General features: G+C 48.3%; 1 protein-coding gene across 1 annotated transcript; it reads left to right on the top strand.

Annotated features, from left to right (window-relative positions):
* The first annotated feature begins 22,596 nt into the window (after positions 1-22,596).
* lamp5 (lysosomal associated membrane protein family member 5) lies at positions 22,597-26,830 on the top strand. Its single transcript, XM_070888780.1, has 6 exons — positions 22,597-23,106; positions 24,048-24,220; positions 24,452-24,583; positions 24,971-25,076; positions 25,918-26,106; positions 26,428-26,830. Exons 1-6 carry the CDS (start codon positions 23,046-23,048, stop codon positions 26,604-26,606), a joined length of 840 nt encoding a protein of 279 aa, XP_070744881.1. The 5' UTR covers positions 22,597-23,045; the 3' UTR covers positions 26,607-26,830.
* The last annotated feature ends 438 nt before the right edge of the window (positions 26,831-27,268 follow it).

The raw sequence follows: 27,268 nt of genomic DNA, 5'->3' as shown, positions 1-27,268 counted from the left end.
CTTCGTGGCCAACGAGCTGGAAGGGGATGAGAACGCTGCCAAACGAAGGGCGATCCTCCTCACCGGATCCTCCTCACTGTCTGTGGGGCAACAACCTATGGCCTCATGAAGAATCTTCTAGCTCCGGTGAAACCAACAACCAAATCATATGAAGAACTGTATACGCTGGTCTGGGAGCACCTAAATCTGAAGGAGAGCGTTCTGATGGCAAGGTATCGAATTTAAACATGTCAACGGTCTGAAGGCCAGGAAGTGGCGACCTACGTCGCTGAACTAAGGCACCTTGCAGGACATTGCGAATTCGATGGATTCCTTGAGCAAATGCTAAGAGACTTCTTTGTGCTTGGCGTTGGCCATGAGGTTATCCTTCACAAACTATTGACTGTTGAAACACCGAACCTAAGCAAAGCCATAATGATAGTCCAGGCATTTATGTCCACCGGCGAAAACACCAAACAAATTTCACAGCATAAAGAGGTTTCGGCAAGTACTGTACACAAAGTAACATCGTTTTCAGGCAGGTATGCATATGGCAGAAAGTACACGCCTGCAGCTGCACGACCTTAGATAACCCAGAGACCGCCATCAACGTTAATGCGAGGCAGTTAACACCTTGTTGGCGCTACGGAGGTGATCATCGAGCCCATCGATGCCGCTTCAAACACTATGTGTGCAAAGGCTGTGGAACAATAGGACACCTCCTGCGAATGTGCAGATGAGCTACAAACCCTGCAAACCACCACGTTGCAGAGGAGGATCGATCCATGGCGGATCAGGCTGAACTAGAGACTCGAACCGAGGAGGCAGAAGTGTATGGGGTACACCTTCACCACGAAATGTCCACCAATCATGTTAAAAGTCGAACTGGACGGAATTCCAGGATCCATGGAACTGGACACGGGTGCAAGTCAGTCTATCATGAACAAAACGGCCTTCGACAGGCTGTGGTGCAACAAGGCACACAGGCCCAAGCTAAGAACTTACACTAAAGAGCTGATCCCTGTAATTGGCAGCGCAGCAGTAAAAGTCTCCGATGGTGGAGCAGTGCACGAACTCCCGCTATGGATTGTACCAGGAGATGGCCCCACACTGTTCGGCAGTAGCTGGCTGGGAAAAATCCGCTGGAACTAGGATGACATCCGAGCGCTCTCGTCCGTCGATGACGCCTCGTATGCCCAGGTCTGAGCAAGTTCCCATCGTTGTTTGAGCCAGGCATCGGAAGTTTCTCAGGGGCGAAGGTGCAGATCCACTTGGTTCCCGGTACACGACCCATCCACCACAAGGCACGGGCGGTGCCATATATGATGCGCGAAAAAGTGGAAATTGAGCTGGACTGGCTGCAGCGAGAAGGCATCATCGTGCCGGTGGAGTTCAATGAGTGGGCCAGTCTGATTGTTCCGGTTCTCAAAGGCGACGGCACGGTCAGAATTTGTAGGGACTATAAAGTAATGATTAACCGTTTTTTGCTACAGGACCAGTACCCGCTAGCCAAAGCAGACGACCTATTTGCGACCCTGGCTGGAGGAAAGACATTCACCAAGTTGGACCTGACCTCGGCCTACATGACACAGGAGCTGACAGAATCTTCGAAAGGCCTCACTTGCATCAACACGCACAAGGGTCTGTTGATCTACAATAGATGCCCGTTTGGGATTCGATCGGCCGCGGCAAATTTTCAAAGGAACATGGAGAGCCTGCTAAAGTCGGTTCTGAGCACCGTGATTTTCCAGGACAACATAATGGTCACAGGTCGGGATACCATCGAACATTTGAAGAACCTGGAAGAGGTTCTAAGTCGGCTAGATCGCGTGGGACTCAAGTTGAAATGCTCGAAGTGTGTTTTCCTGGCACCAGAGGTCGCGTTCTTAGGGAAAAGAATCGCAGCAGATGGCATCAGACCCACCAACGCCAAGACGGAGGCCATCAAGAAAGCGCCGAGACCACAGAATGTGACAGAGCTGCGGTCGTTCCTGGGACTCCTCAACTATTTTGGTAATTTCCTACCCGGGTTAAGCACCTTGCTAGAACCTCTACATGTGCTGCTACGCAAGGGAGATGACTGGGTATGGGGGAAATCACAAGAGGCTGCTTTTGAGAGAGCCAGAAATCTGTTATGTTCCAACAAATTGCTTGTTCTGTATAACCCATATAAACGTTTAGTGCTAGCTTGCGATACATTTTCGTACGGGGTCGGGTGTGTGTTACAAGAAGCAAATGAATTGGGAACATTGCAACCCATCGCTTATGCATCCAGGAGTTTGTCCAAGGCCAAAAGGGCAACAGCATGATTGAAAAAGAAGCTCTGGCATGCATTACGGAGTGAAAAAAAATGCACCAGTATCTATTTGGTCTCAAGTTTGAGTTAGAAACTGACCATAAGCCGTTCATAGAAACACAGAAACATAGAAAATAGGTGCAGGAATAGGCCATTCGGCCCTTCGAGCCTGCACCACCATTCAATAAGATCATGACTGATCATTCACCTCAGTACCCCTTTTCTGTTTTCTCTCCATACCCTTTGATCCCTTTAGCCATAAGTGCCATATCTAACACCCTCTTGAATATATCCAATGAACTGGCATCAACAGCTCTCTGCGGTAGGGAATTCCACAGGTTAACAACTCTGAGTGAAGAAGTTTCTCCTCATCTCAGTCCTAAATGGCTTACCCCTTATCCTTAGACTATGTCCCCTGGTTCTGGACTTCCCCAACATCGGGAACATTCTTCCTGCATCTAACCTGTCCAGTCCCGTCAGAATTTTATATGTTTCTATGTGAACCCCTCTCATCCTTCTAAACTCCAGTGAATACAGGCCCAGTCGATCCAGTCTCTCCTCATGTGAGTCCAGCCATCCCGGGAATCAGTCTCGTGAACCTTCGCTGAACTCCTTTAATAGCAAGAACGTCCTTCTTCAGGTTAGGAGACCAAAACTGAACAAAATATTCCAGGTGAGGCCTCACTAAGGCCCTGTACAACTGCAGTAAGATCTCCCTGCTCCTATACTCAAATCCCCTAGCTATGAAGGCCAACATACCACTTGCCTTCTTCACCGCCTGCTGTACCTGCATGGCAACTTTCAATGACTGATGTACCATGACACCCAGGTCTCGTTGCACCTTCCCTTTTCCTAATCTGCCACCATTCAGATAATATTATGCCTTCCTGTTTTTGCCACCAAAGTGGATAACCTCACATTTATCCGCATTATACTGCATCTGCCACTCGTTTGCCCACTCACCTAACCTGTCCAAGTCCCCCTGCAGCCTTTTAGCGTCCTCCTCACAGCTTACACTGCCACCCAGCTTAGTGTCGTCTGCAAACTTGGAGATATTACATTCAATTCCCTCATCCAGATCATTAATGTATATTGTAAATAGCTGGGGTCCCAACACAGAGCCCTGCGGTACCCCACTAGTCACTGCCTGCCATTCTGAAAAAGACCCATTTATCCCGACTCTCTGCTTCCTGTCTGCCAACCAGTTCTCTATCCACGTCAGTACATTACTCCCAATACCATGTGCTTTAATTTTGCACACCAATCTCTTGTGTGGGAACTTGTCAAAAGCCTTTTGAAAGTCCAAATACACCACATCCACTGGTTCTCCCTTGTCCACTCTACTAGTTACATCCTCAAAAAATTCTAGAAGATTTGTCAAACAGGATTTCCCTTTCATAAATCCATGCTGACTTGGACCGATCCCGTCACTGCTTTCCAAATGTGCTGCTATTTCATCTTTAATAATTGATTCCAACATTTTCCTCACTACTGATGTCAGGCTAACCAGTCTATAATTACTCACCTTCTCTCTCCCTCCCTTCTTAAAAAGTGGTTTTACATTAGCTACCCTCCAGTCCATAGGAACCGATCCAGAGTCAATAGACTGTTGGAAAATGATCACCAATGCATCCACTATTTCTAGGGCTACTTCCTTAAGTACTCTGGGATGCAGACCATCAGGCTCCCCCCCGCCCCCCGGGATTTATCGGCCTTCAATCTCATCAATTTCCCTATCACAATTTCCCGCCAATAAGGATTTCCTTCAGTTCCTCCTTCTCACTAGACCCTCAGTCCCTTAGTATTCCCGGAAGGTTATTTGTGTCTTCCTTCGTGAAGACAGAACCAAAGTATTTGTTTAACTGGTCTGCCATTTCTTTGTTCCCCATTATAAATTCACCTGAATCTGACTGCAAGGGACCTACGTTTGTCTTCACTAATCTTTTTCTCTTCACATATCTATAGAAGCTTTTGCAGTCAGTTTTTATGTTACCAGCAAGCTTCCTCTCATACTCTATTTTCCCCCTCCTAATTAAACCCTTTGTCCTCCTCTGCTGTATTATAAAATTCTCCCAGTTCTCCCAGTCCTCAGGTTTGCTGCTTTTTTTGGCCAATTTATATGCCTCTTCGCTATTCTCAGAGAGCAAAGGGAGTAATACCAATGCCTCTGACGGAATCCAAAGATGGACGCTCACGCTGTCTGCATACAACTATGAAATCCGCCACAGACAAGGCACAGAGAACTGCGTTGATGCTCTCAGTCAGCGGGGTGGAAATGGCACAACCTGCAGACTTGCTCTTGGTGATGGATGCATTTGAAAATGAAAAGTCACCCGTTACGGCCAGCCAGATCAGGTCCTGGACCAGCCAGGATCGTTTACTGTCCCTTGTAAAAAACGATGTCCTCCATGGGATCTGATCCAGCATCCCAGCGGATATGCATGAAGAGATCAAGCCGTTCCAGCGGCGCAAAGACAAAATATCCATGCAGGTGGATTGTCTTTTGTGGGGCAATCGCATAGTTTGGCCTAAGAAAGGTAAAGAAACATTCATACGCGATCTACACAGTGCCCACCCAGGCATAGTAATGATGAAAGCTATAGCCAGATCCCACATGTGGTGGCCCGGCATCGACTCAGATTTGGAGTCATGCGTGCGCCAATGCAACACTTGCTCTCAACTGAGCAATGCACTCAGGGAGGCACCGCTCAGTTTGTGGTCATGATCCTCCAAACCATGGTCTCGGATCCACGTTGACTTTGCGGACCCGTTTCTAGGCAAAATGTTTTTAATTGTTGTGGACGCTTATTCAAAATGGATTGAGTGTGTAATAATGTCTGTAATGTCTGCTACCATCGAAAGCCTACGAGCCATGTTCGCCATGCACGGCCTGACTGATGTCCTTGTCAGCGACAATGGCCGTGCTTCACCAGTGCTGAATTCAAGGAATTCATGACCCGCAATGGGATCAAGCACATCACATCTGACCCGTTCAAGCCCGCATCCAATGGCCAGACAGAACAGGCAATCCAAACCATCAAGCAAAGCTTGAAACCTGTGTCAGAAAGTTCCCTGCAGACCCACCTGTCCCGAATCCTGCTCAGCGACCGCACCTGGCCCCACTCGCTCACCGGGGTTCCCCCAGCCGAGCTGCTCATGAAAAGGGTGCTCAAAACAAGGCTCTCTCTTGTCCATCCTGATCTCCACGTTGAGGACAGGCGGCATCAACAAAGCATGTACCATGATCGCGCAAATTTGTCATGCGATATTGAAGTGAATGACCCTGTATTTGTACTCAACTATGGACATGGTCCCAAATGGCTTGCTGGCACTGTCATAGCCAAAGAAGGGAGTAGGGTGGTTCAGGCTAATGGACTAACTTGCATTTGGACCAAACCAAACTGCGATTCACAGACAGCCACGAGCAACCCAAAGAGGACACCACCAACTTCGACCCTCCAACACATACACAAGTGGCAACCAACATCACGGTTGACCATGAAGCTGAACTCATCATTCTCAGCAGCCCAGCAAGGCCAGCAGCGAAGAACCAACCAACTCACCCACACCTGCATTTGTACCGAGACGATCGACAAGGGTGCGAAAAGCACCAGATCGTCTCACCCTGTAAATAAGTGTACTATTGACTTTGGGAGGGAGTGATGTTATGTATGCAACCCTAGGTAACCTGTATCATACCGCCACCAGAGGGTATACCTGTTGGAGTCCCAAGGGATCCCAGCATCCCTTGGGAGCACTGTATATAAGCAGGCCTCCCATGCTGTACCAACACTCTGGAGTTTGAATAAAGGAGCTAAGGTCACACTTACTCATGTCTACAGTACTCATTAACTTTACTTTGTTATGAACATAACAGATAAAACCTAGACTTGGCCGTTCATCGCCCCACTGATGTGCAGCAAAGTGCTCTCCAGCTCCTTGCTAGCAGGGAATTGCGGTGGGCCACGAATGTGATGATGTTGATAGGGAACATGGAATTGAGACTCTGCTCAAAGCACTCCCACTTCTCCCCCTCTGCCCCCCTCCCCCATTGCTTCCCCCTCAGTCAGGGCCCCACATGCTGCCTCGTATCCTGACGGCCGAGTCTGCCCCTGCACAGTTGTAGGAGGCGAAATCCTTGGTGGGGCCCTCACAGGCTCCAAAACCCAGAAGACGCCTGCCAAAAGTGTCTAAACAGTCAGAGTAGGGAAGTGAGCAGTCTGTCTTTACCTCTGCTGAAGCCACAGCGGTTGCATAGCATAGGAGTTAGAGAAAAAGAAAGATGACACAATCACAATTGTAGATGCACAAAGGTATGCACATGGCTCTGTTATAAAATGTTAGATGGTTACATTAAATTTTTGAGGCACATAAAATTACTTATTTGCACCACTTTCCCGTATTGTTCATTTTTTCCTGCTGCCTTGCAAGTGGCTTTGTCCATTGGAGTGAATGGTAAGACATTACTGAATCTGGAGTAATGGCAATGGGTGTGTGTGACAAGAATGATTTGGTCATTTTAGGATTGCTTTGTGGTGGTGGTGGACAGAGGGGAAGTTGTATCAGCATCTGGGTGCACTGGTGCAAACGAACTAAATCCTGCCATTATGGGTCCATCCCAGGCCTCCCGGGCAGCAATGTGCGCCACTGCTGGTGTCATGTCAACTTCATGTTCCTCCTCCTCCTCGTGTTCCTCCTGCTCCTCCTTCTCATCCTCCGAAGAGGCTCTGCTCCTTGCTCCTCCTGCAGCTTCAATCCTCGCTGCTGTGCTATGTTGTGCAGAGCGCCTGGATGTTGTGGATTGAAGGGTTCCACCAGATTTGTCCAGGCATTTGAAGCACATCTTCATCGTCCTGGTTGCTTGCTCGATTACACATCTCGTTGTCATCTGGCTTTAATTGTACCACTCCTGTGCCAGTCCATCCACTTCGGAGGTCCCCCCACCCCCAACCCACCTACCTGGAGAAAGTTCAGCCTGGGTCTCTTCTGCTTGTGCTGCGGGAAGCTGAGACATCGGCCATCAGAATCTGCACCATGGTTGGATCTCCAAGTACCCATCGCTTCCTGGAAATCCTGGGCTCCAAGCTTTGCACAAAGTCTTTTGGCAGGCCTGCCAGTGCACCAAGCATTTCTGTGTGCATGCCCAACAGTCGCTTTCTGTAGGCCGCCCCATTGAAGTCCTCATCTAAGTCTTCTGCAACTGAGCTCCTGTGCGACCTCGCCCTCAAGGGAGCTGGCTCCTGTGCTACCCTTTCCCACTGCACTGGCTGCAGCCCACTCGTGCCTGGTGACTGACCGTGTGCAGATCCTGCCTCTATACTATCCTCTAAAGTCCACACAATGAGCTCATGCCTGTTAGTGTCAGATCGAGTGACGGTGGGGCTGAAATTTAGGGTCTGGATAAGGGTCGTTACCATGGTTTTGTGGCGGTCATGCGGCGGAATCGAGTGACCACCACGTTGCAGTCGATTGGCCGCCACGACCCATATTAAGCGCGGGAGTTTTTTTGGGGCGGTGTCCACTTCCGCCCCAAACCACAGACTTCCGCAGCGGTATGGGTCCTGCGGTCGTAATGACGTCATTAAAGTGCGCACTGCTGCCACGCGGCCACGCCACCTATTTTCACTATAAAAAAAGCCTGCTTTTTTTGTGACAGTGCCCCCGCCAGCTTTTTGGGTCGGTGCACTTTGCCGGGCTGCTTGAGGCCGCCAGAGGAGGAGAGTGGGCGTTTGGTGTGATCAGGTATTTTGTGGACAAACTTTATTGGATTTTTCTGTGGGTATTGGGTAAACCTGCAGCAGACTTTTGAAAACTTTTTGAGAGTTGACAACATTTTTTCACTCTCATTGAATAGTTGTGGCCTGTGGGCCTCATTTTCTGCTCCACACAAGCCTGCTGGTGAGGGTCGAGCCTGCAGACAGAATGGGCTCAGTGTTGGCAGGGAACGCCTTGTGCCCATTGCAAGAGGCAGGGCGGCACGCAGGAGAAGGCGACGCCATCAGCAACAGGTACAGAGGCAGTGGGCAAGGGAGGCAGCAGCCATGGCTGCCCAACAACAGAAGGCCGCACACCTCCATGTAGAGAGGGTGGCCAGGGGTGAGATGGCGTGAGGAGGAGGGTCAGGTACACTCCGCACCATATACTGGGCCAGGAGCCTTGTCAACAGCAGCCTCCATCGGCTCCCGCACGTCACCAGGAACAGGGAGAAGATGATCAGCCAGGTGCCATCGGAGGGGCCCAGCACAGACCTGGGGGAAGGAGGCCCTTCTGTCAAAGAGTGTACCGACAACAGTTTTCTTTCCTGGAGCTCCAGTGATGAGCATTGTTTGTGAAGGCTGCGATTTAGAAAGGACATACTGAGGGAGCTGTGCAGTGACCTGCGGCCAGATCTGCAGCCTCACACAAGGCTGAGGACAGCTCTCACCGTTGAGACCAGGGTCAGCATAGCTCTCAAATTTACGTGACGGGCTTGTTCCAGTCTGCCACTGCAGACATATCCAACCTTTCCCAATTCTCCGCCCATCGCTACATCTGGCAGGTGACCGATGCTCGGTATAAGAGAAGAGTCCAATATATCTCATTCCCGATGACCAGGGAGAGAAGCAGGTGGAGCAGCAGGCTGGATTGTCAGGATTGCAGGGTTCCCTAGGGTGCAGGATGCCACTGACTGCACACATGTTGGCCTGAGGGCGCCACTGAACCATCCCGAACCCTTTATGAACAGAAAGGGATTCCACTCCCTGAATGTGCAGCTGGTGTGCGACCACCAGCGTGGCAGATGATGCACGGTATCCAGGCAGCAGCCACAATTCGTTCAGCCTGCGGCAGACCAGTGTGCCCATTGTCTTCACCGGGCCAAATCACGATTGTGGATGGCTGCTTGGGGACAAGAGATATCCCCTGTCCACTTGGCTGCTGACTCCACTTCGGAACCCCAGGACTGCGGCCGAGCATGCCTACAACGACGCTCATTCTGCCACCAGGTGCATCATCGAGCACTGCATCAAACAAAGGCTCCGTTGCCTGAACCGTTCTGGTGACGCTTTGCAGTACTCTCCTGAACGGGTCTCCATATTCGTGGTGGTCTGCTGCACAACCTGGCCCTCATGAGGGGCCAGCCGCTGGAGGTAGAGCCAGCAGTACGACCTGAGGAGGAGGCGCAGCAGCAGGAGGAGGAGGAGGAGGAGGATCAGGATCCGGCTCGCCACCCACACAGGAGATGTCATCGCCATCCCAACCCTGTAAGGGAGATGCAGAGACATCTGATTGCTGCTCAATTCAGATAATTTCATCTCCACATGACCCTTCAGCTTTTATTTTCCATGGACATCCCAATGAGTGCCTTCATGCATAATTGCTCACTCTCAAATGATACACCTGGCCAGATATAGGTGCAAAAAATTAAGATTCATCATATCATCCAAATCAGTGCAAAAAACTAACAGAACGTAAAACAATCAAAAAAACTTGCACAAAAACATAATTTCTCACCCTTGTGCAGTTCCTTATAACCCCTCATACTCGTGCTTAATCTACTACTACACCTCAGTATCTCCCCTGTGGCTGCCTCATGGGTCTAGGAAGGCTGCTGTGTTCCCTGTGTGGAAGCTGCAGATGTCCTTCTAGGACGCCCTCAACCAACTTTGCGCCTGGCAGGGCCGGCTGCAGACTGGTCAACACCCTCCTGGGAGGGTTCAGTCTGGCTTGGCTCGGGCGAGGCCATGCGTGAAGGCACTGGCAGAGTGACAGGTCTGGGGTCAGGAATGTTGTGATTCTGAGGGAGTGCATCATCCGTATCCTGGCCCGAAGAGCCTGAGTCACTCACCAGGGGCGGCACACCACCACCACCACCACCACCACCACCACCAATCTGAGGGAGGTCAGGTCGATGCTGTGGCGCAAGACCAGAAGGTCCCCCGTGGCCCGTGGTGGACCCAGCCGCGAAGGCAACACTGAGGTGTCGGATGGCATCGAGCTGAGACTGCATGAGAGCAGCCTGAGTCTCAAAGCCAGCAGACATGGCAGCAGTTTGACGCTCCATGGCGGCAGTTTTACGCTCCGTGGCCTGTTGCCCAGAGAGCATAAGAGTATTTTGCGCTTCCAGGGCTGTAGCCATCCTCGCCAATCCAGCACTGATGCGCTCTTTCCCTCACGCCTATGCAGCAATGGCAGCTGCCACATCACCTACGGGTTGCAGCATCACAGCGGGATCCGCATGGATAATCTGGGGACCCACCATCGCCTGCATACTGGCAATGATGGGCTCCGTAGAGTGCGCAGAACTGTCGACTATTGGGAGGCGGACTCCTCCGCCGCTCCTCACCACTTCTGACAGGCTCTCTGGCACCCTTGCCAGTGCCCCCAATATCTGGGAATGCATGGGCTCCACCCTTCTCTCATTAGCCTCTACATCGATGGGCTTGTCTGAGTCCTCCTCAGCAGAACTCTGGTGCGGACTCACCCCCCGGAGAGATGGCACCTGAGGTTGCCTAGCCCCGTCACCATGCTGCAGCCCTCTACGCCCTGGTGCAACACCCAGTGTAGACCCCTGTACTATCTGAACTAGTGACCGTGCACTCCCAGTATCTGAGCTGGCGCGTGTGGGTGACACTGTGCTGCCAGCAATTTCCTCCTCTTCCTCTTCCTCATCACTGAGGTGCCCAAAAGCTGGAGTGCGCTCCAGGGTGTCAGCAATGCTGGAGCCCTCAATGTCCTCTATGCTGTCATTAGACATATCGAAACTGATGTCCTCAAGGGTGTCATCGAGGGCTGGCATTGGTCTGACAGGCGGTGCCTCTCTCTGTCCTGTGCTGCCACTTGGTCCCGGGGTTATCTGCAGGCCTGGCACTGGTCTCACAGGTGCTGCCTCTCTCTGTCCTCGGCTGCCACTCGGCGTCTCATCTGCAAGCATTAATGGGAGAAGGGCTTCCGTGAGGGGAAGGTAGAGGATTGACACATGGAGACTGCAACTAGCACACTTTTGGAAGGAAAGGCACAGTAGACGATGGAGCATTCAGGGAGAGAGATCTTTAAAGGAGGGCCTTCACTTACCTACTTTCAGGGAGAGATAGCATTAAAGGAGGGCTTCACTAACCCATGCTGTCCACATCGACATCGCTAGTACCGGGGGCCATAGGGGCGGTCTCATCTGCAAACATAAATGGGAGAAGGGCTGTCGTGAGGGGCAGGTGGGGGATTGCTGCATGAAGGGTGCAACTAGCAGACTTTCAGAGGGAAAGTCACTGTAGGCGCTGGAGCATTCAGAGAGAGACAGCATTAAAGGAGGGCCTTCAGTTACCCACATCGGCATCGGCAGTACTGGTGACCACAGAGAAGGCAGCATGTCTGCGACGAGCACCTTGACCCTCTCCTCCAAGGGTATGAGGATTTGAACATCGGGTTCACCACCATCAGACCTCCTTTGCTCCATCCTGTTGTGTGCAATTTTGGCCTGCAAAACATGGAATGGTCGGGAGGGCCCTGAGCACCTCGAGTCTCATCGCCGAGAACATGCAGTAAACCAGCGCAGGCAGCAGAAAGAGTGTGCGGCAAACCAGTCCCACCCACCCTTTCCCTCAACGACTATCTGTCCCACCTGTGACGAGGACTGTGGCTCTCGATTTTGGACTGTTCAGCCACCTAAGGACTCATTTTAAGAGTGGATGCAAGTCTTCCTCGATTCCGAGGGACTGCCTATGATGATGATGACCACTGTGATGACGCATCAGAAATGAGTGCACAAGTGTGTCCCTGAAATGCAGCTGTAACTATGAGATGAAAGCGAGCCTCCATTGCACAAACCCACACATATGCCTCAACACTGAAATGTTGACTGTACAGTGAAGGTGGAAAATAAGAGAAGGATGAAGGAGAGGCTCGCAGATGGAAGGTAAGCAGTTGTTGGAACAGGTACTCACTTTCATCAGATGGATGATGTCGTTCAGCTGTTTTCTGCACTGCATGGCGATGAGGTTATGAATGGAGGTCCCAGAGACCTCCACAGCAATCTCCCTCCAAGCATTTGTAAAGACCTCACAAGTGGGTCACCCCGTGTCTGGGTAAAAGATTCGCCTCCTTCCCTCCACAGTCTGCAACAGGGTGTCCAACTCGGCGTCCGAAAATCGGCTTGACCTTCTCGTTCCAGCAGCACCAGCCATCCTTCAACACAACTCCTTCCCCCCTCAGGGCCTAGCTGCAAACCCTTTAAGAAGGCCAGGGAGCAGCTGGCTCGTTAGCTGTACATGACCAGAAGGCTGTATTTCCCCATGGTTATCCCATTCCAATCAACCCACCCACAACGCTGCAAACACTCGATTCCCGACAGTCATTAACACCGGAAGCCATTTTTTTCAAAAAAAATTCGCCGAAAATGGATCGAGTGGCCGCCGCAAACATAGCGGTGATAATGGCGCCAAAATGACAGTAGGTGCGCCAGGTTTCTGGCGGCCTTGAATTTCAGCCCCGGTGTCTTCTTCTCCATTACTCTCCCCTTCCTGCACTGGCTCACCAGGTTGAACTTCTTGAGTATCTGAAAGGAGAAAGGCACAAGGGTAGGGTTGTGGTGAGGGGAGGGTGCGAGCGTGGGGGTGGGGGGCGGTAAAGCAATATGCTCATGATTACACCATCATCAGTTTGCAAGTGAAAAGAGATTGTGGGATGAGGAGAACCAAGATGTGAGAAGGAGGATTAGATATGAGCACCGTATTCTTCAATGATTCCAGCCTCACCACTCGCTACGGCCTCAGTGACAACGCCTCCAGTGATGTCGAAAACTGTCTCCTCCATCTGAGTAAGGACTTCTAGGCTTTCCTGTCCTCCACCAGCTAGCGGCTGCTGCCTGTGTTTATCAGCCAACTTGTCCTGCAAGAGAAAGGGAAATGTGTCACTCAGTGTGGTGCAATGTGTTTGGGTGATGTGTCTGTCATAGCTGGCGGACTGTGTAAACTGTGAGGTGTGGGTGTGAGGCTTTCAGCAGTGGTAAGTGAGTGAGGGTGAGGTGAAGCTACGAATATGAGGTCTGATTCGTGATTAATAGAGACTGTTGGTAGTTCAGTGATGGAGTGTGGTTCATTGAGCAGTGTGTGAGGCTAGTTGTGCAGTTGGTGGGAGACAGCTTTTGAAGATGCATTCACTGATCTTAAATATTGATGTGAGGTCATTGAACTTCTTTCGGCATTGGATCCAGGTCCTCAGAGCAAGACTGATGGCAGTGATCGCTTCGGCTGTCTGCTCCCACTGCCTTTTCACGGTGTCTAGAGGACTTCCCGACCTTCTTTCTACCTCCTACACTAAGGCCTCTAGTGCTGCATCCGAGAACCTTGGTGCCCTTTCTCTGCCCTTTTGAGGCATTATTCACTCACAGTTGCTTTCACAAGCAATTCCAACAGCCGGTGAATGCAAAATGCACCTCACCTTTAAGAGATGCAGACTGCCTTTAAGAAATGGAGGTTAGCTTTAAATAGAGCTAGCCTTGCACAAACTTCAGTCTCCTGCTGAGCAATCAGCCACTCAGCAGTGCGTTCAGTGCTGGGCTGAATTTAACAACCATGGTAATTAGTAGGCAGCACGAAAGTCACGGTTTATCCTGCAGGTGATTTTCAGGCACGGTTCTGCACATTGCTCGCGCTGCTGCTGCTGCGATGTTGAGTGTTGCCCAGGTGCCTGGCTGGGAGAGGCGCTTGCTATAAATCAGCCCACCTCTCTCTCTGTACCGGGCGGTCTGCAACCCACTCCAGCCCGGCTCAGCAATGGTGGGAGGGTGTCATCATAGGCAGCCCCACGAAATCAAGGAAGACATGCTTCCACTCCAAGCATGAGTTCTCAAATGACTGTACAGTCCAATACGGGAATTACAGCCTCTGTCATAGGTGGGATAGACAGTCGTTGAAGAAAAGGGTGGGTGGGGTGTTTGGTTTGCACGCCCCTTCCGCTGCCTGCGCTTGCTTTCTGCATGCTCTCGGCGACGAGACTCAAGGTGCTCAATGCCCTCCCGGATGCTCTTCCTCCACTTAGGGCAGTCTTTGGCCAAGGACTCCCAGGTGTCGGTGGGGATGTTGCATTTTATCAAGGAGGCTTTGAGAGTGTCCTTGAAACTTTCCTCCGCCCACCTGGGGCTCGCTTGCTGTAGGAGTTCCAAGTAGAGCGCTTGCTTTGGGAGTCTTGTGTCAGGCAAGTGGACAATGTGGTCCACCCAATGGAGCTGGTCGAGTGTGGTCAGTGCTTTGATGCTGGGGATGTTGGCCTGATCAAGAACACTGATGTTGGTGCGTCTATCCTCCCAGGGGATTTGCAGGATTTTGCGGAGACATCGTTGGTGGTATTTCTCCAGCGATTTGAGATGTCTGCTGTATATGGTTCAGGTCTCTGAGCCATATAGGAGGGCAGGTATCACTACAGCCCTGTAGACCATGAGCTTGGTGGCAGATTTGAGGGCCTGATCCTCGAACACTCTCTTCCTCAGGCGGTCGAAGGCTGCACTGGCGCACTGGAGGCGGTGTTGGACCTTGTCATCGATGTCTGTCCTTGCTGATAGTAGGCTCCCAAGGTATGGAAAGTGATCCATGAGGTATGGGAGTGTGTAGGAGCCCGAGCTCAACAATGCTGGGAGGGTGTAGGAGCCCGGGCTGGACACCCGCTGTACCTGGGCCGCTCTCCTTGCGCTTGCTGGAGCCCGGGAGCAGGAGGCTCCTGGACGCTGAGGCTGATCCCGCTGCAGCACCACGCCGGTACCGGGCTGGCGGGTCTCCGGGTCTCTAGACCCCCCAGTGTGCGGGGGCTTTCCAGAGGCTTCTGTTGTGTATGGAGAAAGAGTCAGACTGAACACTGTGAGCTCAAAGTAAAGCGTGGCCTTAGGCTTTTATTGCAGGTTTCCAGAGTGTCTCTCCAACTTGTGAAGCCTCTTTAAATACCTGTGCTCCCAAGGGATTATGGGATCCCGTGGGACTCCAGGAGATGAGCCCTCTGGTGGCTGTACAGAGTAAATACAAGTCGACATAGAAACAACACTCCCCCCCCCCTCAAAGTCAATCGTGTAACTATTTACAATGTGAGTCGATCTGGGGCCCTTCTTGCCCTGGTTGATCGTCTCGGTGTGAAAGCTGGTGTTGTTGAATCATTTGTTAGGCTCTGCAGGCTGCTGTGGATGATGGGTTCTGCTTCGTGGTCAACCGTGGTGCTGATTGCCACTGGTGTGTATGTTGGGGGATCAAAAAAGGTAGGGTCCTAGGTGGGTTACTCAGGATAGTCCGTGAATCTGAGTTTGATTTGGTCCAAGTGTTTCCGGTGAGTGAGTCCATTTGAAAGTTTGACTCGAAACACCCTGCTTCCCTCTTTGGCCACGACAGTGCCGCGAAGCCACTTGGGACCTTGTCCGTAATTTAATATAAATATAGGATCATTAATTTCAATCTCGCATGACACATTTGCGCTATCATGGTATGCACTTTGTTGAAGCCGCCTGCTCTCTACCTGTTCATGTAGATCAGGGTGAACTAACAAGAGCATTGTCTGAAGTGTTCTTTTCATGAGCAGTTCAGCAAGTGGGATCCCAGTGAGCAAGTGGGGTCTCGTGCGGTAGCTAAGCAGGACTCGGGATAGGCAAGTCTGCAGTGAGCCTTCAGTTACCCTCTTCATGCCTTGCTTGATGGTCTGCACTGCTCTCTCTGCCTGACCATTGGACGCTGGTTTAAACGGGGCAGATGTGACATGTTTGATCCCGTTATGGATCATGAATTCTTTGAACTCAGCACTGGTAAAACATGGCCCGTTGTCGCTCACCAGGACATCGGGTAAGCCGTGTGTGGCAAACATGGCCCGCAGGCTTTCAGTAGTGGCAGCTGACATGCTAGCCGATATTATCTCACATTCAATTCACTTGGAGTACGTGTCTACAACAACAAGGAACATTTTACCCAAGAACGGGCCTGCATAGTCGACGTGTACCCTAGACCACGGTTTGGAGGGCCGAGACCATAAACTTAGCGGCGCCTCCCTGGGTACATTGCTTAACTGCGAGCATGTATTACATCTGTGAACGCAGGACTCTAAGTCCGCATCGATACCGGGCCACCACACGTGGGATCTGGCTATCGCTTTCATCATTATGATGCCGGGGTAGATACTGTGGAGGTTATTAATGAAGGTGTCTCTGCCCTTCTTGGGGACCACTACTCGATTGCCCCACAGAAGGCAGTCTGCCTGTATAGACATTTCACCTTTGCGCCGCTGGAACGGCTTTATCTCTTCCCGCATTTCCACTGGGACACTGGACCAGCTCCTGTGAAGCACACAGCTTTTGACTAGAGATAATAAGAGGTCCTGGCTTGTCCAGGTTTTGATCTGCCTGGCAGTGACAGGTGATTGCTCACTCACAAATGCTTCCATAACCATGGTTAGATCTGCGGGCTGCGCCATTTCCACCCCCATGGTGGGCAATGGCAGCCTACGAGAGCATCGGCGCAGTTTTCTGTGCCTGGCCTGTGGGAGCTGGCATAGTTGTATGCGGACAACGTGAGCACCCATCTCTGGATGTGGGCTGATGCATTGATATTTATCCCTTTACTCTCAGAAAACAGGGATATAAGTGGCTTATGGTCAGTTTCCAATTCGAATTTTAGCCCAAACTGGTATTGATGCATTTTCTTTACCCCATAGATACACGCTAATGCTTCTTTTTCAATCATGCTTTAGGCTCTCTCAGCCTTAGACAGACTCCTGGATGCATAAGCAACCGGTTGCAGTTTCCTGAAATCATTAGCTTCTTGCAATATACACCCGATGCCATATGACGACGTATCATGCTTGTACCAAACGCTTACATGGATCATACAACACAAGCAATTTGTTTGAGCATAACAATTTTCTCGCTTTTACAAAGGCATTTTCTTGGCTTTTGCCCCAAACCCATTCGCCCCCTTTTTGTAGTAAGACATGTAGTGGTCTAACAGTGTGCTGAGACCCAGTAAGAAGTTACCAAAGTAGTTCAAGAGTCCCAAAAACAACCGCAGCTCCGTCACATGCTGTGGCCTCGGTGCGTTCTCGATTGCCTCCGTCTTCACGTTGGTGGGCCTGATGCCATCCGCCGCAATCTCCTTCCCAAGAACTCCACTTCAAGTGCCAGGAAAACGCACTTCGCATTTGAATCAACTAAGAACCTCCTCCAGATTCTGCAGGTGCTCGATTGAGTTCCGACCTGTGACCAAGATATCCTGGAAGACCACTGTGTGCGGGACCGACTTCAGTAAACTTTCCATGTTTCTCTGGAATATCGCCGCCGCTGATCGGATTCCAAACGGGCATCTGTTATAAACAAAAAGGCCTTTGTGCGTGTTGATGCAGGTGAGGGCCTTCAATGGTTCCTGTGTCATGTAGGCTGAAGTCAGATCCAACTTCGTGAGCGTCTTTTCTCCCGCCAGCATTGCAAAGAGGTCGTCGGCCTTTGGTAGTGGGTATTGTTCCTGCAGGGAGAAACAATTGATAGTTACTTTGTAATCACCACAGATTCTGACGTTGCCGTCTCCCTTGAGGACTGGGACAATAGGACTGGCCCACTCGCTGAACTCGATCGGTGAAATGATGCCCTCTCTTTGCAACCGGTCGAGCTCGATCTCTACCCTTTCTCTCATCATGTACGGTACTGCTCTCACCTTGTGATGGATGGGTTGCACCCCTGGAATTAGGTGGATCTGCACTTTTGTTCCTTGGAATTTCCCGATGCCTGGTTCGAACAGCGAAGGAAATTTGTTTAAGACCTGTGCACACGAAGTGTCGTCCGCGGGCGATAGTGCTCGGACGTCATCCCAGTTCCAGCATATCTTTCCCAGCCAGCTCCAGCCGAACAGCGTGGGACCATTGCCCGGTACCACCCAGAGTGGTAGCTTGTGCACCGCTCCATCATAGGAGATCTTTACGGTAGCACTGCCGATTATGGGAATCAGTTCTTTTTTGTAAGTTCTTAGTTTCGTGCGAACTGAAGTTAAGACTGGCCTTGAGGCCTTGTTGCACCACAACCTTTCAAAAGTCTTTTTGCCCATGATGGACTGGCTCGCGCCCGTGTCCAGCTCCATTGACATCAGGAGTCCATTTAGTTCAACATTGAGCATTATCGGGGGACAATTCATGATGAATGTGTGCACCCCATGTACCTCTGCCTCCTCTACCTGAGGCTCTGGTTTAACGTGATTCTCCGTGGATCTGTCCTCCTCTGCAACATGCCGGTTTTCAGGTTTAACAGGCTTAGCAGCTCGCCTGCACACTCGTTGGAGGTGTTCCATTGTTCCACAGCCCTTGCAAACGTACCCTTTGAATCGGCATGAATGGAAACGATGATCACCCCCGCAGTGCCAACAAGGTGTTAATGGCCTTGCATTCATCACCCTTGATGGTGGACTCTGAGTCATCTGCGGACGTGCAGCTGCAGGTATGTGTGACCTGCCCTGTACGTTACGATTCAAAAACAACATCACTTGTAGCGTCACTTGTGTGCTGAGAGATTTGTTGCGTATTGTCACTGGTGGCAATGAACACCTGGGCTATCGCTATGGCCTCACTCAAGGTTGGGGTCTCTACAGTCAAAAATTTGCGAAGTATGGTTTCGTGGCCAATGCCAAGTACGAAAAAGTCTCTGAGCATGTGCTCCAAATGTCCTTCAAATTCGCAATGTCCTGTAAGGCATCTTAGCTCGGTGACATAACTCGCCACTTCCTGGCCTTCAGACCTTTTGTAAGTGTAGAACCGGTACCTCGCCATCAGAACGCTTTTCTTCGGGTTCAAATGCTCTCGGACCAGTGTACACAAATCATCATGCAATTTCTCCGTTGGTTTCGCTGGAGTGAGCAGATTCTTCATGAGGCCATACATTTGTGCTCCACATACGGTGAGGAGGATCGCCCTTCGTTTGGCAGCGCTCTCTTCCCCATCTAGCTCATTGGCCACGAAGTATTGGTTGAGTCGCTCCACAAAAGTTTCCCAATCATCTCCCTCCGAGAATTTCTCCAGGATGCCCACTGTTCTCTGCATCTTTGGGTTCGCTATCTGTATGCCCCACACAGCGACCAGAGGACATCTCCCCAATGTGGCTATAAAACTCACACCCACCAAATTTGGGGAAACTTGAAGGGCATCCTTTAAAATAATACCTTTACTAGATTAGAGACTAGGTAATGCACTATTTTGGTCACGGTTAGAATCATGCAATAGAGCATAGAAGGAGGCCATTTAGCCCATTGTGTCTGTGCAGCTCTTTGGTAGAGCTATCCGATTCATCCCACTCACCTGCTCTTTCCCCAGAGCTCTTTCAATGTCTTTCCTTTTAAGTATTTATCCAATTCCTTCTTTTCTCAAAGTCTGGCATGCCTCTATATTTTGATGATGTTTAATTCCCACTGAGTCAAACTGTTGGCATTACTTTGGCAGATGTTGCTTTCTATTGAAAGTTTTGTGTAGAAATGTGAGTATGTACCAGCAATTAATTTGATGGACAGTGTTTACCTCGATTTGGAATCCTTCATCAAAAGTGTTTACGTATCAGTTATGAAGACATGAAAAACACAGCGTCAGTTTCCACATGCAAGCTGTGACACCCAGCTCTACCTCTCCACCACTTCTCTCGACCCCTCCATTGTCTGTAAATTGTCAGCCTGCTTGTCTAACATCTAGTACTGGAAGAGCAGAAATTTTCTCCAATTAGATATTGGGAAGACCAATATTGGTCCCCCCCACTGAGTTCCCTAGCCAATGACTCTATCCCTCTCCCGAGCATCTATCTGACCAGATTGATTGCAATCTTGGTGTCATATTTGACCCTGAATTGAGCTTCCGACCACATATCCGTGGCATAAGTAAAACCATCTTTTTCCACTTCTGTAACGTTGCCCACCTCACCTGCTGCTGAAACCCTCATCCACGCCTTTGTTACCTCTAGACTTAACTACTCCAATGCACTCCTGGCTGGCCTTCCACATTCCACCCTTCGTAAACTTGAGGTCATTCAAAACTCAGCAGCCCATGTCCTAACTTGCACCAAGTCCCGATCACCCATCACCCATGTGCTCGCTGACCTACATTGGCTCCAGGATAAGCAATGCCTCGATTTCAAAATTCTCATCCTTGTTTACAAATCCCTCCATGGCCTCACTCCTCCCTATCTCTGTAATCTCTTTCAGCCCCACAACCCCACGAGCTGTCTGCGCTCCTCAAATTCTGCCCTCTTGAGCATCCCTGATTATAATTGCTCAACCATTGGTGGCCGTGCCTTCAGTTGTCAGGGCCCTAAGATCTGGAACTCCCTGCCAAAACCTCTCCACCTCTCTACCTCTCTTTGCTCCTTTAAGACAAAATCTACCTCTTTGACCAAGCTTTTGATCATCTGCTGTAATTTCTTCTTACGTGGCTCAGGCTTGTGTCAAATGTATTTGTTTTGTCTTATAACACTGCTGTGAAGTGTCTTGGGACGTTTTACTACATTAAAGGTGCTATATAAATACAAGTTGGTGCTGTTGTAAACCAATCAATGTCTCTCTACTTTTGGTGTGTGATAAGTTACATTTTATAGCTTTTTGTAGCCGTTTTTTTTGTTAAAATTAACTATCCGAACTTCAAGTAAATTATTGATCACGGCAACCAGATTTTCCAAATGTTGGTACAGGGTATTATAATTGTCGGATCAATTCGATGCATACATTTATCTCAATCTCTCTTGTCTGGTAATTTTGTAACAGTAAACTGGGTGGCGGTGTGAGCTGTGAGGAGGACGCTAAGAGGCTGCAGAGTGACTTGGACAGGTTAGGCGAGTGGGCAAATACATGGCAGATGCAGTATAATGTGAATAAATGTGAGGTTATCCACTTGGGGGCAAAAACTTTGAGGGCAAAAACACGAAGGCAGAATATTATCTGAATGGCGGCAGATTAGAAAAAGGGGAGGTGCAGCGAGACCTGGGTGTCATGGTTCATCAGTCATTGAAAGTTGGCATGCAGGTACAGCAGGCGGTGAAGAAGGCAAATGGTATTTTGGCCTTCATAACAAGGGGATTTGAGTATAGGAGCAGGGAGGTCTTACTGCAGTTGTACAGGGCCTTGGTGAGGCCCCACCTGGAATATTGTGTTCAGTTTTGGTCTCCTAATCTGAGGAAGGATGTTCTTGCTACTGAGGGAGTGCAGCGAAGGTTCACCAGACTGATTCCAGGGATGGCTGGACTGACATATGAGGAGAGACTGGATCAACTGGGCCTTTATACACTGGTGTTTAGAAGGATGAGAGGGGATCTCATAGAAACATATAAGATTCTGACGGGACTGGACAGGTTAGATGCGGGAAGAATGTTCCTGATGTTGGGGAAGTCCAGAACCAGGGGACACAGTCTTAGGATAAGGGGCAGGCCATTTCGGACTGAGATGAGGAGAAACTTATTCACTCAGAGAGTTGTTAATCTGTGGAATTCCCTGCCGCAGAGAATTGTTGATGCCAGTTCATTGGAGATATTCAAGAGGGAGTTAGATATGGCCCTTACAGCTAAAGGGATCAAGGGGTATGGAGAGAAAGCAGGAAAGGGGTACTGAAGGAATGATCAGCCATGATCTTATTGAATGTAGCGCAGGTTCGAAGGGCAGAATGGCCTATTCCTGCAACTATTTTCTATGTTTCTATGTTTCTATGAGATATATTTTGAGGTGAGACTACTTTTCTAACTCATCAAAGTTGTCTTATATAAATATGTTGATAATTATTTTGCCTATTGCACGATTCTCAAATCGCTTGGTGCAGAATGGAAGAAAATCCAGTCTCAATTTGCACTGTCGGCAGGAATTGCATGAATTTGTTTAATGGAGGTTGCTGGGTGACAGATTGTCACTGCCAATATGTTCTGAGTACAAAATGTATATATGATATAAAATTAAGTAATACTCGTGAAATGTGGGTGGTTGCTTAGAGATGGCACACAATGGTGTTAAACCCCAATACACAATACTCTGTTCCTGTAACGTTAGCCTGAGTCATCCATAATTATTCCTGAAAAAAATCCATCCGTTATAGGCACATCCCTGGTAATATTAACGATGTGTTGCCGATGTGTTTGGAAATTGTAGTGAATAGTAAAAATCCGAGAATGGTGCATTTCGAGAGACCTATCCTCAGGGTCCGATAAAGTCGTGCGATTTATAAATAGTCCTGTCGCGATCAAGTGTCAGGAATTTCTCGCAGTCGTGACATATGGAGGTGTCTGATTGAGTGATTGTGTGGGCTTGTTGACAGCTCACGGGGCAAGCGCAGCCCCGGGCGATGCGTTGGCGCGGCACGGCTCAGCTCACTTCAGAGCAGCACAGCTCAGAGAACACAGCTTCCCCGCAGAGCCCGGAGCCCCGAGCACAGCTCCGCCGCAGAGCCCCGAGCACAACTCCGCCGCAGGGCCCTTCTCACAGCTCCGCCGCAGAGCCCCGAGCACTCCAGTCAATGCTCCCAGGAAACCCTCTGCCACAGAGCTGGGGCGCTGCTCTCTGATAGTCACACTGCACCAAATAATCCACTCTAGGATTCCTCAGCACTGCTCTGCGTATTTCAAAATCATTCGACAGCCATCCCTACCCACGGAACCAGCACAAATCACAATTCCTTCTGAGGGATAGCGTTGGACGGAGCGCCTAATCTCAGGTCCACGACAAATCTGAGCTACTTCATTTCTGAGCAAGGATCAGCGTGAGCTGTTGGGTCCAGTACAAGGTGAAGCTCAGTGAGCAGTGCAAACGTCCGAACACCATCTGAGCTGCAGCACAGCATGGAAACAAGCAGGAAGCATCACTTCACCCCAGCACTCCACGTACTAGCCTTCATTCTCAGTAAGTACATACAGTGAGGCATGCTGCATAAAGACATATAGATTTCAGCAACATTTTCAATAAATATAATGCATGGAGAAGAATCCGTAGCCTGAATATTGATAACGCTATTTAAAGCTTGTGTCGTAGGACTTGGAATATTTTCAGAATATATGAAAGTGTATGTAAGGTGTCAAAACCTACTAGATCAGCATTATACGCAATTTTGCACATTAACCTCTTGAGTACTGAAATGTAGTTTCAGGGTCCACATTAAACATTTGCCGTAAATGTCTAATGGTGACTATAATAAGAAACAGAAAGTACAGGACCTTATAGAGGGATGCCTTAGTTTATTTATCTGCTGTTCAATAAATAAATAAAATCCTTGTTGTAATTTGATTTAGAAAAGCTACTGCAGTCCTCACAGGGAAACCCAATGGCGCTCTCGGGTACTTCTGATTTCGCATTTAGGTAGATAGACAACACGTAAAAAAAACACTTAGGAATGAGAGGAATGTCGGAAGGCTTTTGCGCAAAGATTTGCTGTGTTCAAAAGTAACCTGCGCCGGTGAGCCTGGCTGAGTATACTGGACTAGACTAGTAATACTGCCTGGACCATTACAACACAACAATCCCATTCTCCTTCCAGTGGGAATTACGCTGTGCAATGCTTAGGCTCAGGTTTTCTTTGCTTTGCTCTCCCTTTTGAAAGATGCAAATACGCCAATCATTATCTTTCAACGAATTAATTGGCTTTGTAAAATAAACAAATTGTAAGACTTTAGGCAGAAGGAGAGGCTGTTTGTAATTGTACTGATGCACGGACTAGCAGTTCGGTCCCTTCCCGTTTTAACTGAATAATTTCTGATTTTCACTTAATTATGGAGCAACTTACATTTAAATATGAAAATGTTTATCAAGCCTTTGTAGAAATGTGAGACATTTTGTCACTTTCGCAGATGTCCTTCCGGGGGTCGGTGCGGAACAGGAGACCGAGAATCTTTCAGGTCTTTCCACTGATCCCTATAAAGATATTTTTGTGGTTCGGGAAAATGGAACAACGTGTCTGATGGCGGAGTTTGCAGCAAAATTTATTGTCGCCTACGATGCACGGGCCAGTAACTATGTAGATGTAAGGCAACATGAACATACAGATATTCAGTAACTTCCTCATTGAACTAAGCACGGAAAAACGACTCGATTCCTTGCATTCAAAAACACTTTGTATTAAACCTATGATCTTAAGTTATTCCTGTTATAGCTTTAACTAATTTCATTGGCCAAGTTCATCATGACATTTCATTTTTAATTATTTATTTGACACACATCATTTGACCTACAATTGACCTTTCTTTGATCTTAGCTCATTACAGAGCAAGCTGATGTTTCAATCCCACGAGGTGCGGAAGTTCAAGGGAAATGCGGAAGCAACGAATCGGAATTGCAGATTTCCTGGCTGGACAGCACATACAGTTTTAAACTCTTTTTTGTGAAGGTAAAATAATTACCACGGGAAGTAAAGTGAAACATATAAGATTTGTATTGTACAAAGTCATCCGGTTTTATAGAAATAAAAACTGTTCTATTCTTCGCGTATCGACGGAATCCAGCACAACTTGCAGCTCTTCGTGTAATTAGAAGATGCACAACCTTGAAGTTGGCCAATATTTATTACAAACAAGTCACAGACCTAAATAAGTGATCCGGTGCTGAATAGGTTTGTAAATATGCGCTTGGACATCATTCTTCGCCAAAGTCGCCAGATAAATTCAAGTTGTTGATATGAATATTTTTGATTAAAATCCTGTCAAATAGATTTTATTTCAAAAATGTTAATAAATTTATTATCGTCTAGTGATAGAAAACCATAAACTTCTTACAGGAGAGCCGCAACATATCGACAAGGCAAGACCACTTCTGGAAAGTCAATAAGGTGCAGTTCGTTTACGATTTATCTGAATCCGCCCACTTTAAGGATGCGTCCAACCGTGAGTAACTTCATTAGATTGCTAATTGTACACGGCGCTAAACCAATGACACAACGCAATCCTGGCCGCTTTAAGGTACTAAACAATACCACTTTGTGTTGGGGCTGTAGAAGTTTACGCTTAATGTTTCGTATTAGAAGTGATTCCGAGCGAACAGTAACGTTATTCGTTCATCGTCAATATCCAATAAGAGGCAGTTTCATTTAAAATGCTTGGACCATTTTAGTATTAGTTGTGAAAGCCTGCTGGCTTCTGTTACATACTGCACAATATTATCCAGCTAATGAAGTTCACCGCCGCTACTGAGCAGGTTTGTGGAAACAACCATAATGGCACTATGTAAAATGTACCTGGAATAATTACAGAAGGAATAGGTAAGTAGTATAATTTTAATATTGCATAAAGATTAAACGGTGTACATTTAGGTAAGCTCAAAATAGATAACATATGCGGTGGAAATCTTACATTATCGATTACACACAAACTGGTGTAAAATCCAGCGAGAAATGAAACATTAGAATGATTGTGACACCGACAAAGAATGGCAATGCATTAGCACATCAAATGCATACTTTCACACATCTAAGTTGGTTTAATCGTTAAATATACCTTGGAATGTAACAAGAATCCATAAAATATTGTATAACTTGTACACACACACATTCACTCTGTAATTAGTCTTGTATTCAGCGAGTAGGTTCAGTCTATTTTAGAATATTTGATTAATTGGCACTGCACTCTCATATGTATGGATATATATATACAGGAGCTCTTTCTGTTCTAGTGATGCTGTTGCTTCTAAATGCCATAGATATGAACAAGAATGTCCTTCTTTTTGCAGCTGGGAGGCACACGGCCACCTCTCACCACCTGTCTCTCTTTGTGACCCCGGCTGGTAAATCGTACAAGTGCGAGGCTCAGGAAACCGTCTCCCTTACCTCCAGTGACCACCAGAAAGTGGTCGCCATTCTTTTATCTCAAATCCACATCCAGCCGTTCGGCCTCAAGCGCGACTTCATATTTAGCGAAGGTAACGGCGACTCGGCCTACGAGCAGTTGTACACGGTGCGGGTAAAACCCTTTATTTCCGAATAGTCTACCCGCCCGCTTTCTGGTTTGGTGAGATAATTAGTTGCACACGCTCATTTTCTCCTTTGACTAGATGTTGGAAAAACATCATTGTTTCGCTTTGTGGTCAATCATTTCTTAAAATAAGCTGAACATATACAACTCCAGTCTCCCATTTAGGGAAATGTAAACATCGTGAGGAAACGAGCTTATCACAGATCCCGGCAGATGTTTGTATTTCCAGAGTTGATGCGTTTCTTAATGTCTTGTATTTTATTTACAGCCTCAACATGTGTTGTGGACCAGCAGGAACAGTTGGAAGAGACGCTACCCCTTATTCTGGGACTGACACTGGGACTCCTCATTGTAGTAATTCTGTCAGTTTATCATATTCACCATAAACTCACGGCCACCAGCCAAGTTCAGTTACCCAGAGACAGGTCTGAGTACAAACACATGTAAAGTGCTTGGCTCGGGCTGGGCAGAACCTCCCAGCGAACAGCACAGCAAACTGCTGCACAGCTTCAACAGAAAGTCAGTCAGAAGGAATTCTAACCGATAATATTTTACCTGTCAAGCTTCTGTAGAATATAAAACGTGTAAATATAAAAGCCCGATATATTACTGTATATACTTAAGCGTGCTTCTTTGTTTAAATAGTGATGGTATCGCGACTGCTTCAAAAACACAAACCTCAATAATACCATTACACTATATAACAATTATAAAATGACAATAAAACTATTACAAATTATTGCAAGATTACGAATTCGATGTTAGTGTTAACGATGTCTTATGTGTTATATTGGAAACTCTTATATTGCTGCAATTATTTCGAAACAACTGCTCGGAAGGTTCAATTTGATTTGGTTCCTTCAAACGCTGTTTGCTAAAGCATTGCGGGCAAGCATTGGTGCACGGAATATCAATTCAATTTGTTGGCATTTGTACATATTCTCATCGCCGTTTCAGGCTGCTCAGTCCTCATCGAAGAACCTATAGTTGTTCAGTTCATGGTTTTGAATGCAAGTATATTCATGAAATAAATCGAAATAATTTTTGTTACATGGCGTCTTGAGCTTTTATCCATGGGTTAATTTTGAATTTTTGTAGTTTTAGAACAC

The sequence above is a fragment of the Pristiophorus japonicus genome, chromosome 9, assembly GCF_044704955.1.
Source record: "Pristiophorus japonicus isolate sPriJap1 chromosome 9, sPriJap1.hap1, whole genome shotgun sequence".
Lineage (NCBI taxonomy): Eukaryota > Metazoa > Chordata > Chondrichthyes > Pristiophoridae > Pristiophorus > Pristiophorus japonicus.
This window is presented reverse-complemented; position numbering and strand designations above follow the sequence as displayed.